Raw genomic sequence first — 18,539 nt, 5'->3', positions numbered from 1 at the left:
AAAAACTTAGACTGTGTGTGTGTGTATAAAATTTCCCTGGAACCTAATCCCTCCTATTTACATTAATTCTTATGGGGAAATTGGATTCACTTAACATCGTTTCGCTTAAAGTCACATTTTTCAGGAATATAACTACAACATTAAGCGAGGAGTTACTGTATGTAGAATTCTTCAGTCACTATACTCAGGACCAACTATTTCCCCTGGTCCCAGCATTCTTCAGAGTGGATGCCTTTAGGAAGATTATTCTAGCTAAAGTCGGGGAGGGGGTGGGAGGGAGAATGTATCCCACTAGAAATGCTGTGACAACACAGGACCAGCACAAAACCTGTGATCAAACCCTGCTTATGATGAGCCTGTGCTGATCAATTTAATTTAATCAAATGACATTTATTGGCATGACAAGGTATACAAATGTTACTCAAGTCAAACTATATGACAATGGTGAAAGGAAGAGACAACAGATTAGCATGATGGTGGTTAACAAAGGAGGAGAGAAAACTAGAAAATGAAGCACAGAACTTGACACAGAGGATGTAATGGGGAGATCAGAGTGTCCAAATAACCAGAGATAGCATTGCAAAGATTACATAGCTCTCAGCCTTAAACATTAACAAACAAAGCAGGGTTGGCACACTGGCCTTAAGGTTAATACTCAGTTCTCTGCTGTCTCGGCTAGTAAGTGCTGGGAGCAATTTGTAGGCTTCAGCTGCGGACCATGAGAGCAGTATTGCCTCACATCACTCAACAGAAACCTGCAGTAGTATGCAAGTAATATGGCAATGAACACTGAATAAGAACAGGTCTTCAATCCTCCCTCTACTGGGAGCACAAAAAATTATTTTCAATGTAAACTGACTTCACAAGACTGTCACTCAAAAGAGGTAATACATAGTTGCTGGACAGAAGCATCTACTAAGCTATAATTTTACAACATTTGCCATTCCACTATCTTCAGGTAGTAACACATTTGTAAGTCAGGTTAAAAAAATGCTCTGTTACAGAGTGGTGAACAATGGATGGTACATGGAATGTTCACAGTGGCACAAGTTAAGTCAATGTGGTAGCAACTGGATAGAAATCATATCCTTTAGGATAATCCCATCAGAAAACAGAGATATAAAGGGACACATTCAATGTAAAAACTAATAATTTTGGGGTCCCTGTCTCTTTATATGCCCTCACTTGGGAGCACGGGCATTGCTTTGCACAGACATGGAACTGAAAATGCTGCTATTTATAATTTCTGGTCAAGAGGGCAGAGGTGCATACACTCATACAGTGAAGCATCCACAGAGATGTACTTGAAGTTGTTTCAGGTACTTCATTTGACCCTGAGTCCTCCTTGCCATTGTTGTTTTGTTTTGTCTTATAATCACATTTTGATACTGTAAAATGTTTTTCTCTTCCTTGTGCTGCGTGAAAGATCCACACAAAACAGAGGAAAATAACTAAGCGTGATACATTTATGTGCAGAAAGTCAACACCAGGTTTATGTACTGCTTAAGTCTCCCTTAAAACCTATTTTGAGACTTTAAGTGAAACTTAAGTGGTGCACTGGTCTTCTGCTGGACCTTAACATAGGGGAGAATTTCACTCTGACTGGCTATCCAAGATAAATAGTGAAACCAACCATAAAGAACTGACAAATGCACAAAGCAAATTAATGAAAAAACCCCACATTAAACTATTTTTTTCTTTAGTTCCTTTCAATTACAGTATTTAGATGTTATTGTTAAACATACAAGTAAAAATAATTCAGAGAAGTATGCTTTTCCAATTGACTTTGCCCCTTTAAGTTACACAGCCACACACACTTTTGCACCTAGTTGTCCAGAGCTTGACATTTTTCCAATCTCAAAAACATTCATGTCTGATCAACTACAGTCACAGCTATTGAAATATTTAGCTAATTAGGCTGTTGCAGCAGCAATCTAGCAGAACTGAGATATCTAATCCATAGGTGGACAAGTTTGCTGGTTTTGCTTACATATTGGGGGAAGGGGTACAGAATGACAAACTCCATTAACAAGATGTTGTTTTATTCTGTAGTTTCTGCCAGTAACACAGCTAGTAACTGGAAGTTTGTTACAGTTCATAGAATCATAGATTTTAAGGTCAGAAGGGACCATTATGATCATCTAGTCTGACCTCCTGCACAAAGCAGGCCACAGAATCTCACCCACCCACTCCTGTAACAAACTTCTAACCTATGTCTGAGCTACTGAAGTCCTCAAATCGTGGTTTAAAGACTTCAAGGTGCAGAGAATCCTCCAGCAAGTGACCCATGTCTCACGCTGCAGAGGAAGGCAAAAAAACCCCAAGGCCTCTGCCAATCTGCCCTGAAGGAAAATTCCTTCCCGACCCCAAATATGGTGATCAGCTAAACCCTGAGCATGTGGGCAAGACTCACTAGCAAGACACCCAGGAAAGAATTCTCTGTAGTAACTCAGATCCCACCCCATCTAACATCCTATCACAGGCCATTGGGCATATCTACCACTAATAGTTGAAGATCAATTAATTGCCAAAATTAGGCTATCCCATCATGTTATCCCCTCCATAAACTTATCAAGCTTAGTCTTGAAGCCAGATATGTCTTTTGCTCCCACTGCTCCCCTTGGAAGGCTGTTCCAAAACTTCACTCTTCTGATGGTTAGAAACCTTTGTCTAATTTCAAGTCTAAACTTCCTGATGGCCAGTTTATATCCGTTTGTTCTTGTGTCCAAGTTGGTACTGATCTTAAATAATTCCTCTCCCTCCGTGGTTGTTCACAAGTGATACATGCATATGGCAAAACTAGAACAGTAGCAATGTAATATTCTTCTGGATTTTTAACTATGTGCTTTAATTCAGCTTTAGTGATAAGTTTACGTCAATTGGAGGTTGACAGTAGGCAAGTATATGACTTTTTCTAAACAAGCTGCTAACTAATAGATTTTTCAGATCGTGTATGTGTCCTTGGGAAGCTACTGGAGATGGGGAGCAAAAATAATCATTGTCATATCTTCTGTCTCCATTTGTTTCATTAATACCCTTTTGGTTAATTCAAAGTATTTCTCAGCTCTGTTACTAACAGACACTACAAAACAAAACATCGTCCTAAATGTAATTCTGATAATCATAATAGTGCAGAACATTACAGCTATGCCATTGACCTGACCTCTTAGTGCTGCGTGGAGACTCAAATCCTATAGCCATTTCCTAAACCTTAATATACTTCCTAAATTGCTCTTACATGCTTATGTTAATATAGAATCTTTACACAAGATTTGCCATTCTGGGAGGAATAATTCAAATTAGAGCAGACCTCTACAGAGTATATTTGTGGTTGATATTTCTACCAAAAATCTAATCACTTCCTAAAATGAAGGGTAGCATAAAGTTTCTTACATAATTAAAGAATGACTGTTTCCTCCCACACCCTACATTTTAGGTTTCAGAGTAGCAGCCGTGTTAGTCTGTATTCGCAAAAAGAAAAGGAGTACCCGTGGCACCTTAGAGACTAACAAATTTATTAGAGCATAAGCTTTCGTGAGCTACAGCTCACTTCATCGGATGCATCCGATGAAGTGAGCTGTAGCTCACGAAAGCTTATGCTCTAATAAATTTGTTAGTCTCTAAGGTGCCACGGGTACTCCTACATTTTAGCTGATTAATGCTCTAATAAATTTGTTAGCCTCTAAGGTGCCACAAGTACTCCTTTTCTTTTTGTAACCTTTTAATAACAGGTACCAATGGGGCTGCCGATTTTTTTTTCTGGCCAATAGAACAGACTGTTTCTAACACCATGCAGTAAATGTGGGGGAACTTCTGGCTGAATTAAGATTTTACTGACCATTAGGACAGGCAACTGTAGTTAACAAGTGATCACTCGCACAGGTTTCATTTTAGTAGGGAAAAACATCCAATTAATGAATAAACAAACACATAAATAATTACTAAGCATGCAATATAACAGATACAAACATCAACAGATTTAGATAACATCAATTAGAAACACAAATGCAACAAATTAAAGGAGCAAAAGAAGTGACACAACAGGACTAAATATAACTAGTCCTAATAATATGTAAAAGATAGACTATGATCTGCTTCCAATGAAATTAATGGCAAGATATCACTGGATTCAATGGAACAAGGATCAGGCCACAGTGTTTCAACAAGGAGGGTTTGACTAGTTAAATCTGTCCATTCTTTGGGTAACCCAGGAATAATATTATATAAATAACCAAGAAAACCACAAGAGGGAAAAGAAGGAAGCATGAAAGGCAAATCACTTTTCATTTCCACCCCTTCATAGAAATTTGGTAGCAGAGTGATCTCTGAATAATCACTGAAAGAAAAAGTTCACAGGCAATTACAGATATTTCACTGATAAATTACCTGATTTTTATGTCCAATTACATGTACCGAAGGACATTCCTGGACAACAGGAAAGCGATTACCTGTCATTGCTAAAATAAAAGTTGTGGAGCAGGTCTAAAAACAATGTGGTACTTTTGTATCATATGTACTGTAGATAAACTTAAGAACACATGAATCTGTATTTTAGAGAGATTCTTGGTATTTTTCAGACAAAACAAATCCTCAGCATTAAAGTTGCACAACTTCTATGTCTCCAATGTATTTCTAAAAAATAGTCTTCTCCCAACAGTAATTCACGTTTCCCCAGTTTCAGAGAAAAAAAAAATCACAAGACAGTGATTGAGACTGGCAAACCATCAAAGACCAAGACAATGTTTTACAGTTAAACTCCAGTCTTTGTAAAAAAATAAAATCAATCAATCAAATGGAGATATCAAAAGTCTGCACCATTGGGGGTTTTACAAATAAAACATTCCTAACTAAACAATTTACCTTGGGGAAAATCTTTCTTGTATACTACATGAATTAATTCTATAACAGATGGAAGATTAATGACAAACAGTAACTCCATCAGGGTTGTTGTACATGCCAAAATCCACGTTTTATAGTGAATATGAAATGCACAATTTCAAAGCACAAAGCGTAGCAAGCATTGCAGCGCATCAACCTGGGTATAGAAACAATGGAGAAGTAATGAAAATTGGAATCCTTTATCCTAACATCTCTTTCCTTCTTCAAGTGGGCCAAATTGTTCTGTGGGCAGCTTGAACCTAAAATACACCTTCATAAGCCTGGTTTACAAGTTAATAGGAAATCTTTATAACTAATGTATGACCATGACACTTTATTATGGGCAGTGAGAGGATGGTCTGATCTAAGTACTGTATTTAGCCTACAAATAAAATCACAGTGATACACTTTAAGTCTTCAGAACTAACAAAACATTACTCAAAATACACAATCCAATCAGCATTAGAAATTCAGATATAAATATATACTCTTAAGGGACCTACATACTTCCTGTCAACAGGCGATGTATGTATTCAAGCAGCTAACATTAACACCTACTGAGAGTTAAGCATACAAATCATCCAGGCATTACTGGGAACAGAGACCCCTAGAAAACTCCTTTTTTAAACCAAAAAAAATGCCTCGTGGGTGTCAGAGTGGGTTATATCAATCTGTTTGGGCCTGATCCAACAACTCCCACTGATGTCAATACAAAAATCCCACTATTTCAATGAGAGGCAAATCAGCCCCTTACTTCAAGTCTGCATTTTGTTTTCCCTCATCAGAAAACTTATTTAACTAGGCATAATTAAAAATAAATGGACAGTCTCTGGTTAAGAGAAGCAAGACTTTGGCAGACCACAGCACTGGAGAGACAAGGAACAAGACTTATAGGAAGATTTAAGTAGAGCAACTTTCCTGTATTATCTGCAGAGACTACGTGCCTGACATTAGCTGAAGCCATATCTTTTTTTTTTTTGCTTGTACACTATTAATGAAATTACAAAAATACAGCTCCTTCAGTATTTGAAGAAAACTGTGATCAAGAAATTAGAGAAGAGACATATGTTTCACACTTGTGAAAAAACTAGAATTTGTAAAAGGAAAAGAAAAAATAATTGTCTCTAACTATATCAATTTGTGAAATTACCAATCAAAAACATGTTTTGATTTTAGAAAGCCAATTAAAACAGAGAAGTCCTTAGCGCTACCAAAGCGCATCCAAAACCTTAACAAATTCTCCCCATCAACCAATATTCCACTCAGCATGAAGATATTCAGTTATACTGTATATCATGCATAACACTGTTGTAAAACCACCTGTAAGGCATCCAGCAGTGTCCCAAGAAAGCTAGAGGCTGCTACAGCCTCTGAACACTTCAAAGCTTGAGAACACTGGGAGTCTAAACACACTTTTCCTACTATAAATACAACTCTGCTACATCACTAAACCAAGCAGGATAACAGTGCAAAACATTTCTGATATGGATGCCTGCCTGGCTGCTGTTTTTGCTAAGTACTGGCATTTCCAGCTGCTTATACTCTTTCCAGACTCGCTCTGAGGTAGAGTAGACACTGCTGCCAACCCTACACTCTGTCAGAAAGATCTGCATCCTGAGAAGTAAAAGGAAATGCTTAGTCTCCCAGTCTGCTGCCTGAGCTGCCACTCTTCACAGTAAAACCTTATTTCAGGCATATCTCAACTGGCCAATGGTCAAACTACAGGATGAAAATCCAACATGAGGGGCACAAAGTAAACAGCATTAGAGTATCTGAGGCTAATTTCCCCATTGTACTTAGCAAAGACATAGCTGCACATGTATAAGTCCACATATCATTTCCTATAAAGAGGGCCCTACCAAATTCACGGCCATGAAAAACATGTCATGGACTGTGAAATCTGGTCTCCCCCCGTGAAATCTAGTCTTTTGTGTGCTTTTACCTTATACTATAGAGACTTCAGAGGAGAAGACCTGTGTTTTTCAAATTGGGTGTCCTGATCCAAAAGGGAGTTGCAGGGGGGTTGCAAGGTTATTTTAGGGGGTCACAGTATTGCCACCCTTTCTTCTGCACTTCCTTCAGAGCTGGGTGGCTGGAGAGCAGTGGCTGTTGGCTGGGCGCCCAGCTCTGAAGGCAGTGTCCCGCCGCCAGCAACAGCCCAGTATTGTTTACCTTGGATTCTACTATGTCAGGTTACCTATAGGGACAACCAGGACAATGATATTAGAGCGCAATTCTGGTTATGCTGCATTTCTGCTTGCTTCTTCAAAGCAAAAGAACTCCTCATTGAGATCCCAGTCTGGTGTTAATTAGGTATTGGCTCTAAATCCTTTGAATCTTTTGTGTTTCTACCTGACTTTCAGCTTTAATGGCCTGTCTTTCTGCAATGACAACCTGTGCTGAATGTGCCTCCAATTTTGCTTCCAGATTAGATAGTGTATTCTGTAGAGTGCTCACCATTAACAGTTTCAATGTGTTCATCTTCCACAAAGTTTCACATCTTATCTGAAGATGTATAGGGCAAGGAATATGCCTTCTTAGAAGTGTCAATATGCTTTTGGGCACGATAACATAATGAACAGTAATCTGAAAGACAGCACCTTTAGGAGCGTACTGCCTTCATGCAGTTTGCTTGGGCATCAGCTCAGTACACTGGAGAAGGACACGCAACATATACTGAATCAGCCATCACTATGGATACAACTTTGTCATGGTAAAAATAAACAACATTCATGGCACAATCATGGCAAAAAATAGATATTTCACATGGCAGTCACGGCAACCTTGTGGACACTGCTGGTTAATTCACTGGTCTAATATTCCTCTTTGAAACAGGACTAGATCAAATTAAATGAACAAACTGTTAATGTGCAGCAGCTGATCAAAATGAAGGCACTTTTAATGCACAGTAACTGATCAAAGCAAATGAATGGACTCTTACTGTGGACCCTGCTGCCGCACATTAACAGTTTGTTAGTTCACTTTAATCTAGTCCTGTTTCAAAGAGGACTAGATCTCAGCAAATTAATGAATTGTTAATGCATCACAACTGATCAAAGCAAACAGACTGTTAATGCGTGGCAGCAGGGTCCATATAAATGGCAAAATTCATGGTTTCATGGCAACATAACTGCCGTGACATAATCGTATCCTTATTCATCATTGCTGCCTCTTGTGAGTTTTCCTAAAAAGACTCCTATTCAAATACTGAGCATACCTGATTTTGTTTAGGCTGTAAGATCTGACAAGATCACACAGTGATATGGACGCAAATACAGATGGTACTCAGACAGACATTGAAAATCTGTAATTAATCTAACAATAAAACTTCAGAGACACAAGGTAGGTGAGGTAATATCTTTCATTGGACCAACTTCTTTTGGTGGAAGGGACAAGCTTTGGAGCTTCACAGAGTTGACAGAGAGCTCTGTCTACAACAACATTGCAAATAAAATGTCAGAAATGACTGCAGTGGAATGACTTCACAACAGGGAAGAACTAAAGTGGGCCCTGTGAGTATAAAATATCCCATGGGATACATGAGTTCTCCACACTTTTAGAGGAGTGGTAAAAAATGATATATGTGCATATGCAAGGTCAAGTGTGCATTGTCAAAGGTAATAAAATATTCAGATGTATACTGCTGAGAGAGGGGAGAACAGGAGGGAACTTACATTAACTTACTGTGGATAGTGTACGTTCACCATTTTAGTGCCGCACATAGTGTAATTGTATGAAATTGCTGTAAACACACCACAGGGATCATACGGTTCAAGAGGAGTAATTGGACAGTTATTGATGACATTTTATTTCTGCGCAACAAAGACATTGATTAGAGAGGAGAGGCTGTTGCTTTTTTGATGTTTTGATGATGAGTGTGTTTTTTCATCGCCAAGGATCATCACATCATAATATGCCACTACAATTATTATTATGATTGTAATGGTGTGCCAACTGAGATGAGGTTGACGGATTAGCAAATCCTCCAGCAGCAGAAGCATGAGAAAGGGAACTTGGATTTAAGAAAATGCGTCTCGGGTTGTGTTTGCATCCAGATCTTATACATAGGAAGGGCCCTAACAAATTCATAGTCCATTTTGGTCAATTTCATGGACATAGGATTTTTAAAATTGTAAATTTCATTATTTCAGCTATTTAAATCTGAAATTTCATGGTGTTATAATTGTAGGGGTCCTGACCCAAAAAGGAACTGTGAGGGGGCTGCAAACTTATTGTAGGGGGAGGGTTGCAGTACTGCTACTCTTACTTCTGCACTGCTGCTGCTTGCAGTGGTGCTGGGCAGCTAAAGAGCGGTGGCTGCTGGCCGGGAGCCCAGCTCTGAAGGCAGAGCTATTGCCAGCAGCAGTGCAGAAGAAACACCGGTTTCTCCCATGAAATCAGTATAGTATAGGGTAAAAGCACACAAAAGACCAGATTTCACAGTCCATGATGCATTTTTAATGGCAGTGAATTTGGCAGGGCCCTAGTCATAGGGTTATAGTTTCCCTGTCACTCAAACAGTACTTGGTATTATGTTTCCCATTCTCTGAGAATGCATTTACACAAAATCTGAATTCAGAGCCTTGCTTCTATGTATTAAGCTAAATGCAAATAATTACACCACAGTCTGTTGATTTTTAAAATAAGAAAAATATTAAAACACAAACTCTACCTTCACATTTAAGTCTTAATGAGAGACAAATGCTTGTTTTTCATTAATTATTATTATTATTGCCTTGTGAATTTGTAGGCTTCTGCGCTCAGGAAAATAAAGCACTTATTCCCTTTAAGGTAAAAGCTATTAGGGCGGCATGAGCAGACAAGTTAGGGTCAGCCACTAAGGGGTCATCAGTGGACAAGTTAGCCCCAAATTATAGTCAGTCAGGCTCATACTGAAGCCAAGATGCCTGGCCACACTTTCCCATTGAGTTGTCTCTTGAAAAACCCACAACCAAAGGATGAATAGTCTAACAGTTGGGGACCCGATCCTACCCATTAATCCCAATGGGAATTTTGCCAATTAGTTCAATGACAGCAATGTCGAACTCTAAAGCTGTAGTTCTGCACTATTCAATGTGGCATGAGTGCACTAAGCTCACGGGAGGTCAAGAGGCACGAGTGACTTTGATGAGAAGCAGATGTTAGGCAAGAGGATTCCAACTAAGTGTTGATTAAAATTTTAATTTTTCAATTAGAAGACAGCTGTTTGAAGTGCTTAGAATAGTAGATTTAATTGTCTGGTGCTTCTGAAGTCTTTGAGGAGAAAAATGGTTTGTAAAAAGCTTGAAATCTTTCAACAAAAATGTGGAGGAAAAATTTAAAGAATTCTCTATCTAGTGCTTCATCACACAGGGAGGCTCTAGCTAAACTACAGAATAAATGCTTGTCACCAGTACTGCTAGTGAAGTGGATCAAAGAGATTGCTGATAAAATAATTATGTGTCTGATTCTGGAAATTAAGATAATAAAAATAGATATAATAATCTGACCAAAGAGGAGAAAGCATGAGGAGAAGGTGAAGCAGAGAGAGTAAGATCTCTTATCCCACTCACTGGCAAATTTACAACTTGAGAACAAGGCCTAGAACTATGATTCTACAAACATTTACTATTGCTTGTGATGGTTAATTAAGAGAGTCATGGAAAACTGAGCAGCCAGTGGAAAAGGAATGGATGCATCAGTGCCAGAATGTCAGTCATTGTGCTTAATATGTAGTCCTAGTAACTCACTAGATCCTCTGTTCCATGGCTTTCTGGTGACTGGAGCTACTTGCAAGAATGTTTTGGAAACTGACTAGGTTTATGAACTTCCAGAGATGGACCATTATGGTCGCTTCTTGCCTGGAAACAAGGAGAATCCTGACTACACTTAGAGGACATGGGGATATGGCCAGAATAAAAGGGTGTTTCTTACAGCCAGTCAGAAAACAAAGCCCAGCTGTGTGTATACAACCAGAGATTACCTATGAAAAAACAAACGTGGAAGTGCAGTGAGCAGGTTTGGGGCCACTGCATCATGGACGCTGAAGCCTCTCAGGATGACAGGTCAGAGGTTTTATCATTATGTCACACATCATCTCAGATCTTATGGAAATTCTTGATTTGAGGTCTACAGATAAGCATAATGCATATGTTGGATTTGTGTCTCAAACTACAAAGTAATTTTAGACAATAGTAAAGAAAAGCTAGAATGAAGCCAAGTGAAGCCTGGAAAGAAAGTGCAACAAAAGCAAGAGAGGAAGGAATAATATTTGGAGAAAATATTAATAAAATCTGGCAGGTATTTATCAAATAATTTAACTAATACATTTTGAATTATTTGACAAGACCTACTACTAAGTTATACTTTATTATTACATAGAAAGGTGATTATCAATTTGTTAGTTAACACTACGTAATAAATAGTACACAACTACTTCTTTCCTTTAACTCACAGTGGGCATAAAAACACAGGTATTTTTTATCCTAGCTAGCTGTTTTAGACCTCTGACTAGGATGCATCAGACTCTTTTTCAAAAAATGAGCATGATTATTAAAAAAACACAACTTCATTTTTGAAGAGATGGATATTCCAGTATATAAAGCAATGATATAATTAAATAACAACAGATGAGTGAACTTGTTCGACTGAATTTCAGACCCAGTCAACTGTCACAGTTTGAAACTTCAACTCAAAGATTATCTAGTTCAGATTCTACTTTAAAAAGTCCACGATACAAAGAGCAGAAAGGGGTCAGAGTAAAAACCAGATGAAGATGTAAGGTGAAAATGGCACAATGATCAAAATGAAATACAAGGAGACTGTAAAAAAGGGAGTTTGGGGGTGGATGGAGGGAGATGAAAATACACTGTATATAGAATTTTGAGGGTTACTTTCTATTCTCTATAGAAAGATATGTTTGCTTCTTTTTCATCTAATCTTCTTTGGAAGGATTTAAATTGTTTTAACACAATACCAAAACACTTGTTCCCGAATCCAAAAATAGCTTCAAAGATTTTTCAAAATCTCCAACTCCATGAGGTTCTCCCAGCTTTATTAAGGGGCCAAATCCCAAAAGCCCTTACTGTTTTTTTATCTACTCCTTATTCAGGCAAACTCCCAGTAAAGTCCGTTTTTTCTTTTTTCACCTTCTCCACTCCTTTTTTCACACACTGATTTCCATGGCAGTTTGCCTATGTAAGGGTTAAGTTGTAGGTTCTGATATTAGGTCTACATAGGCAGACCCCCACTATTGTCAGTGAGATTCCAGATGGGTGCAGGAGTCCACCAACATAGCTCCTGCTACAGGATCAGGGCCTAAAAGCCTGATTCAAAATCCACTGAAGTCAGTGGAAAGTCTCCCAATAACTTTCTGTTGGGTTTTGGTTTAAGCTTTAATTAAACACCTCGGGATCTGGCCTAATAATGCTTTGCACATATATAATGCCTTTTGTCCCAGATGACATGTACCCACATAGACCAGATTAGAATCAGGATAATGCCTTTGACAACTGCATAAATTACAAAGCTAGAGAATACAAGTAACTTGTTTGATTTGCCCGAACAAGAATCTTAGCACAATTCCCACCCCAACATGTCACAATTTCTTTTAAAATAAAAGAATACAAATTCTCCATTATCTGAACAAGGAAGATATTTTAAGTAGCTTATATTAATTATGCCAAGAGACATCCATACTACTGAACAAATCAAACTTTTTATCCTGAATGTATGTCAGTCCTCTAATGTTAATAACACCAAAATAAACATAGGAAACCTTTATTATTCATTAAAAAAAGATTGCCACAAATAATTATTCTTTTAAAAGTCTGAGGCAGAAGAATTATATGCCACCATTGTACAAGGAGAATATGAAAACGTCAAAAAAAATTACAACTTTAGAGCCAACTTCTTTCCCTCTATTAAAAGTTGAGCAAGTGGACAATGTTAATAACTGATGATGTGCTAATTCTGTTCTTTTAATGATAAGCTGTATTGCTTGTACCACAAAGGACCTTTAAAAAATTATTTGTTTCACTTTATTATCAAACACTCTATAATCAACACTAAGTGTTGGGGGATCCTGTTATCTACAGTTCACCTATTCTGAAAATATTTTTAGAACAGTTTCCTAATATTTGTGTTCTCCAGCTTTCTGTGACCCAGCTCTTATGCAAAATACCTCTGTTATGTAAAATATTACATTAAAATATGGTTTCAACAAACTCATAACCTAGTGCACTCGAACCACAACAAAGGAGCACTTACTGCCATTGTCATCAGAATCCTCACTGCTGCTAGGAAGCCGACCTCGTTTCATGATCTCCACGGGAAACAGCTGGTGGCCTGTAAAGAAATGAGACAGCACTTAACCCAAGATAATACACAACGATCAAGTTGTGTTTCAGATGACATTCCAGGATTTATAGCACACAAATGAAAAAAACAGCTTTAAATAGCATTTAAAATATAAACAGTAAACATCCAAACGATGAGTAATTAGACATATATCATATGGGCAGGTGAAAATGTGATTTAAGGAGGTGTGATGACAGTCCTGTGGTCACATTCATCTCAAGCAGCAAAAGCATATTTTTGTGTTTTCAGAAGTCTACAGTAGGTGAACCCTACAGTAAAAGTACTCTCACTGGTTAGATTTTCCTCCACCCCACTGTGGCTCTAGATAAGCAATAAAATTATAGTATTATTGCCTCTGTAAATATGTACGTTGGCTGATATGTTTTTAAAGCAATTTTAGTCCTGGTGGAAGGTGTCAGCCTAACAGCACTGGAGAAAAAAAGTCTTCCATTTATCCACAGAGCAGCAATGCAGGCTTCCCTTCCCTAACCAGCTAACGTGCATCAACCATGCTCTAGAACAGAGGTTCTCAAACTATGGTCTGTGGACCCAAGCTCCATTCAGGTGGTCCGCGAATAGTTCCCTCTGAGGTGTGCCACGCACAAGAGAATGAAGGGCCACCCACCTAATTAGTGGTGGTGCAGGCATGGCTCCACTAATTAGCTACCTGGACCCTGGAGATGATGCACCTGTAAGGTGAAATGGTGGCCTTGGGGGAAATAGGAGGTAGGTGGGAGGGGGCAATAGGGTGAGAAGGGGGGGTGAGGGGAATTTGAGACATGCAGGAATGCAGCGACCAGGGAAGGACGGCCCTCCTTCCCAGCCCCAGCTTGGGGGCTGCCGTGGCAGGGCAGAAACCCCCCTCCTTCTCAGCCTTAGCTCGGGAGCTGCCATGGTGGGGGAGAGAGGGCACATCCATTGCATTAGAAAGGTAAGACTATTGATATTAAAATATGAGTTGTGTGCTTTTATTTGTAGAACAAAAAAATGTTAATTATTATTACTTTTTTATATATAGCGCTTTTATCCAAAGCGCTTTACAACAGTTAGCTAATGGTATAAACTACATTTGGAAAGATCATTATGCAGTCCACCGAGACCCTCAGCAATTTTCAAGTGGTCTGCGAAAAAAGTTTGAGAACCACTGCTCTAGAAGAAACCAACTCTGTGATGACAGAACAGTTCCCTCCTCCCAAGCATGCTTTTATTACACTCCCTGGCCTAATGTCAATTGTTATGCTGGCTTCTTTGATACAGCATGCCTGTTCTGGAGGAGCTAGACAGACTCCCCAACTTGTTATACAGAGGCTGCTAGGAAACTGCTTGATGGCAGTGACTTTCAGTAACTATCAAGCTGAGCTGCCCTTGAACCTACTGACTTAGAGGTGAAAGGTTGTGTATCTTAACCCCAACACCCCAAGCAGAGGTGATATGTTCTAATGTTTTATGATGTGGAATAATTCTAAACTAAATTTTCTTTAAGGTCTTCAATAGCTGGTGAACATCGACATGTAAAAGCCCATAAAATTTGAAGTTAAAAAGCGGAAACAACATGACATGACAAGTGTAGCAAAGCATGTTCACCATGAGTTAAAGTGACAAGTACTCTAGGGCACATCAAATTCCATGAGTCTTCATTTGTCATGTATCAACTGTAGTGACAATGAGAACTGGGTGATGCATTAGCAGCAAAATGCCAATGCACACCTCGGAGGGGCAGATTCAGAAATCAGATGCCTAAGGTTTTTGATTCTTACTTGGTGCAGAAAATCTAAACCTGGTATTCTTATATAAATTGGGATTTCCTAAGAACCTTTCAGCAAAACAGCTCCATGCTGTAGGGGCCAGTGGAAGAAACAGCTTCAATACATAACCCGGTTAAGAGAGACAAATATGTCTAATTGTAGTAAAACTGCTATTAGTACTTTCAACTTTTGTAAGAACAATTCCTACTTGAAAAGAGGGAAGTCTTGACCAAAAATTGTATGGTTTTATTGGGACTAATACCTTCTCAAGCAAAATGACTCATATACAGAAAGGGGTAAGGGTTTTTTGCTTAATTAACTCCCATTTTATCATCATTGAAAGATCTTGAGTAATGAAAGCCACAATTATCTTTTACTTCTCCAGGGAACCTGGTACCATAATAAGGGTTGATGCATTGGCGGATTTTCCTCCTTTGTGGCACAAGTATATGTAAACTTGATATTTAAAATCAGTAAGATTGATTTATCTAACCTAAAGTGATTTACTGTATCAGAAATTAGAGTGAATATGGCTGTCTTTGAGATGCACAGTGGTTTTATGTTACAAATGTTTGTCCACTAAAAGTTAATATGAAACCAAAAGCTAGCTGCAATAGATCGAGTAAATAGAGGAGAAATCCAGGCCAAAGTTTCAAAAGCTACTGGGATTGCTGAATCTACTCTCTGAGGATGGCTAAAAAATGAATCTAAACTGAATGGCTTTGTACAAAATATTGATTCTGTTGCGGGGCTTAAGCGAAAACATGTGCGCTATTCAGCAAAACCTACCATAGACAAAGCCACGCACACGGGGTTTGCTCAGGAAAGGCTGAAAGGAATGCCACTAAGCAGGCCAATTCTTCAAGCCAAAGTGACAAAATTTGGAAATGTAATGGGGGATGAATCATTCCAAGCCAGCAAGGGGTTTATAAGTCATTTTAAAAAGCATCATGGCATAGCGCAGGTATTGATTACTGGAGAAAGCCGATCAGCCACAAACATGTTTCGGCCAAGTTAAAAATCTATTTTACAAAATGAAGACTATCATGAAGAACTTTATAATTGTGATGAAACAGCTTTATTTTCAAAACTGCTACCTGATAAGACTTTACCCTTTAATTACGAGACACAGAAAACAGCTGGATTTAAAAAGATAAAAGATTGTGTGACTCATCTTTTTTGTAGTAATAAGACGGGCAGCCATAAGCTTGCCCCTCTTCTCATTGGCCGCTTTCATAACCCTTGCTGCTTTAATCACCTCAATAGAGCCAAACTGCCAGTAATATACACTAACAGCAAAAATGCTTGGATAACGAGACACATTTTCGACAACTGGTTCCACAACAGCTTTGTTCCAGCTGTTCATAAGCATCTGCAGTAAAAGAAACTCGAAGCCAAAGCACTTTTGCTACTTGAAAATTGTCTAGCCCATCCTCCAGCCGAATCACTGATATCGAGCGATGGAACAATTTGAGTGCTATACCTACCATTCAACACAACATCAAAAATTCAACCTTTAGACTAGGGCATTATCCAGAATTTTAAGAACAATTATGGACGGGAGCTGATTTCAGCAATTGTGTCATGCACATCTTCAGGCATTTCCGAATTCCTGAAACAGTTAAACACGAAGGAAATTATTTATTTAGTTAAAAAAGCTTGGGACGGAGTAAAACAAAAGTCCATTGAAAACTGCTGGATAAAGGCTCTCGGTGATGCCTTTTCTCTCAAAGACAGCTCAGACTCAGAAAACTCCAGCAGTGGCACTGATTCAGAGGCAGACTTTGAAGGATTTTTGGAAGACGACGTACTTCTAACACGCACATAGACAAAAGAGAATAAAGGTAAACTTCTCTTTCAAATGATAAAAGATATTAGTTTGTATACGTCGCCAGAAATCATTACTGAGTGGCTAGAGATGGATGAAGATGGCCCAACTTCAGAATTTCTGTCCGAGGAAGAAATATTAACGGGCTGCTAGGCTACGTCGGACCGCAAAAGTGATGGCAAGGATGTCGTTGAAAAGGTCAAAATTTCGTCCACAGAAGCCCTTAGTGCTGTAGAAACTGTTGTAAGATTTATGGAGGAACAAAATGCAGAAAATATCGAAATCATTCATCTGCGGCGAATGACAGACTTCATAAGAAAGAAAAAAATGCGAGCCAGAAAAAGCAGAAATAACGGCTTTTTTTTCTAAGTGAATCATAGACACATTTTTCAGCATGGCCCTCTTAATCTGCGGTCTGTTAACATGTGGTGGTGACAGCTTGACTCCCGACATCCGTGCATAAACAGGTCTGTACTGTAGCTTATTTCATCATGAGTTTTCATAACTATTTCAGAGGGCAACATACATTCAGAGGTGAAAGAAAAATAATCAGTTACACAGTCTCCCACAATTATATTATTAAACTCTTTCTGAATCAACAGTTTTTGAATAAACTAGAACTTTATGCATTTAACAAACAGATACAAATATCAAGATCAAAATACGAGTCAGGCAGCAGCCACAAAGTTTGGATATAGATTTGAATTAAGTTTAAAGGTTACAGATCCATGATTTGGTATGACCCATTATAAAGAAAGCTCATTTGCAAAATTCAGATTCAAATCCCAAAAAAAGGCTTGGAAAACATACCCAGGGGATCTATGAGCTTCAGGACTAAACCTACTCACGAGAATGAAATACACCTGTGCCCCAACTTACACCTCCTCCCAAGCCACAAATTCTACTTGCAATTTAAATAAATTTAACAATACCAATGTAAAATTTTCTTACAATGAAAATATTTCTTATGATTCAAGTAAAGAGGGCACTGAGAGAAAGAATGAAAAAATAAAATACAAATATCTAAGCTGCATACTCATAGCCCTAGACATTCCTGTTGGTTCATCTCTGACTTTTTCACATTTGGTCCACAATTATTATATACACAGAAATTGAAAATAGCATTTTGTGTACATTGTGACGCTCAGGTGCCAATCAGAGCAGATTCCAAGCATACATAGTACAAACTACTATTTCGATTTCTTTCAGACAAAAAATGAGAATAATATTTCTATCCAGCTTGGACTGAAATAATAGACAGCCTCTGGCCAAGAGCAAGGAGACTAACCAAAAACTTTGGATAAGGTTAGCAAATATAATTTCAGTCTTACAACCATTCTACTCCAGCTTTTCCCTAGTTCCTGCCCATCTATGAATGAGCATTTGGCCACACAGTATTCAATCCAGCACGATCCCAGCTATTGAAAAACCAAAGCAAAAATCTACTAGGCACTAATGGAATAAAGTGCAGTAATCACTCTACAATATACGTTCCCTGTAAGACAAATTTGTCCTCCGTTATGCTGGTGTAAATAGCAGGAATTCCAGTGATAATAAAGTTATTCCAGATTTACACTGTTGTTAATAAGAATAGAATTTGGCTCAGAATAGTTGAATTTTATAAATATTTAAACTGTTGGTGCAGTTCACCTTGACAGTAAGACAGAAATCTCATTTATTAAATCTTCAAAACAAAGTAATTCAGAATTCACACTTTGTCCTTATTTTGTTGTGACCTGACACTGCATAAG

General features: G+C 38.3%; 1 protein-coding gene and 1 long non-coding RNA gene across 10 annotated transcripts in view; one reads left to right on the top strand and one right to left on the bottom strand.

Moving 5' to 3' along the window:
* The window catches only part of JADE1 (jade family PHD finger 1), a 96,471-nt gene that overhangs the window by 31,522 nt on the left and 46,410 nt on the right, over positions 1-18,539 (bottom strand). For all 9 annotated transcript variants that reach the window (XM_038398128.2, XM_043513510.1, XM_038398127.2 and 6 more), the window contains exon 2: positions 13,126-13,203. In XM_038398128.2, coding sequence (XP_038254056.1) covers positions 13,126-13,177 — 52 coding nt within the window. In that variant the 5' untranslated portion in view covers positions 13,178-13,203. The remainder of the gene's footprint in view (positions 1-13,125; positions 13,204-18,539) is intronic.
* LOC122459956 lies at positions 432-17,108 on the top strand. The gene is made up of 3 exons (XR_006280950.1): positions 432-444; positions 16,763-16,767; positions 16,972-17,108. It is a non-coding gene; the product is annotated as an uncharacterized LOC122459956 (long non-coding RNA).

Source organism: Dermochelys coriacea, chromosome 4, assembly GCF_009764565.3.
Source record: "Dermochelys coriacea isolate rDerCor1 chromosome 4, rDerCor1.pri.v4, whole genome shotgun sequence".
Lineage (NCBI taxonomy): Eukaryota > Metazoa > Chordata > Testudines > Dermochelyidae > Dermochelys > Dermochelys coriacea.
This window is presented reverse-complemented; position numbering and strand designations above follow the sequence as displayed.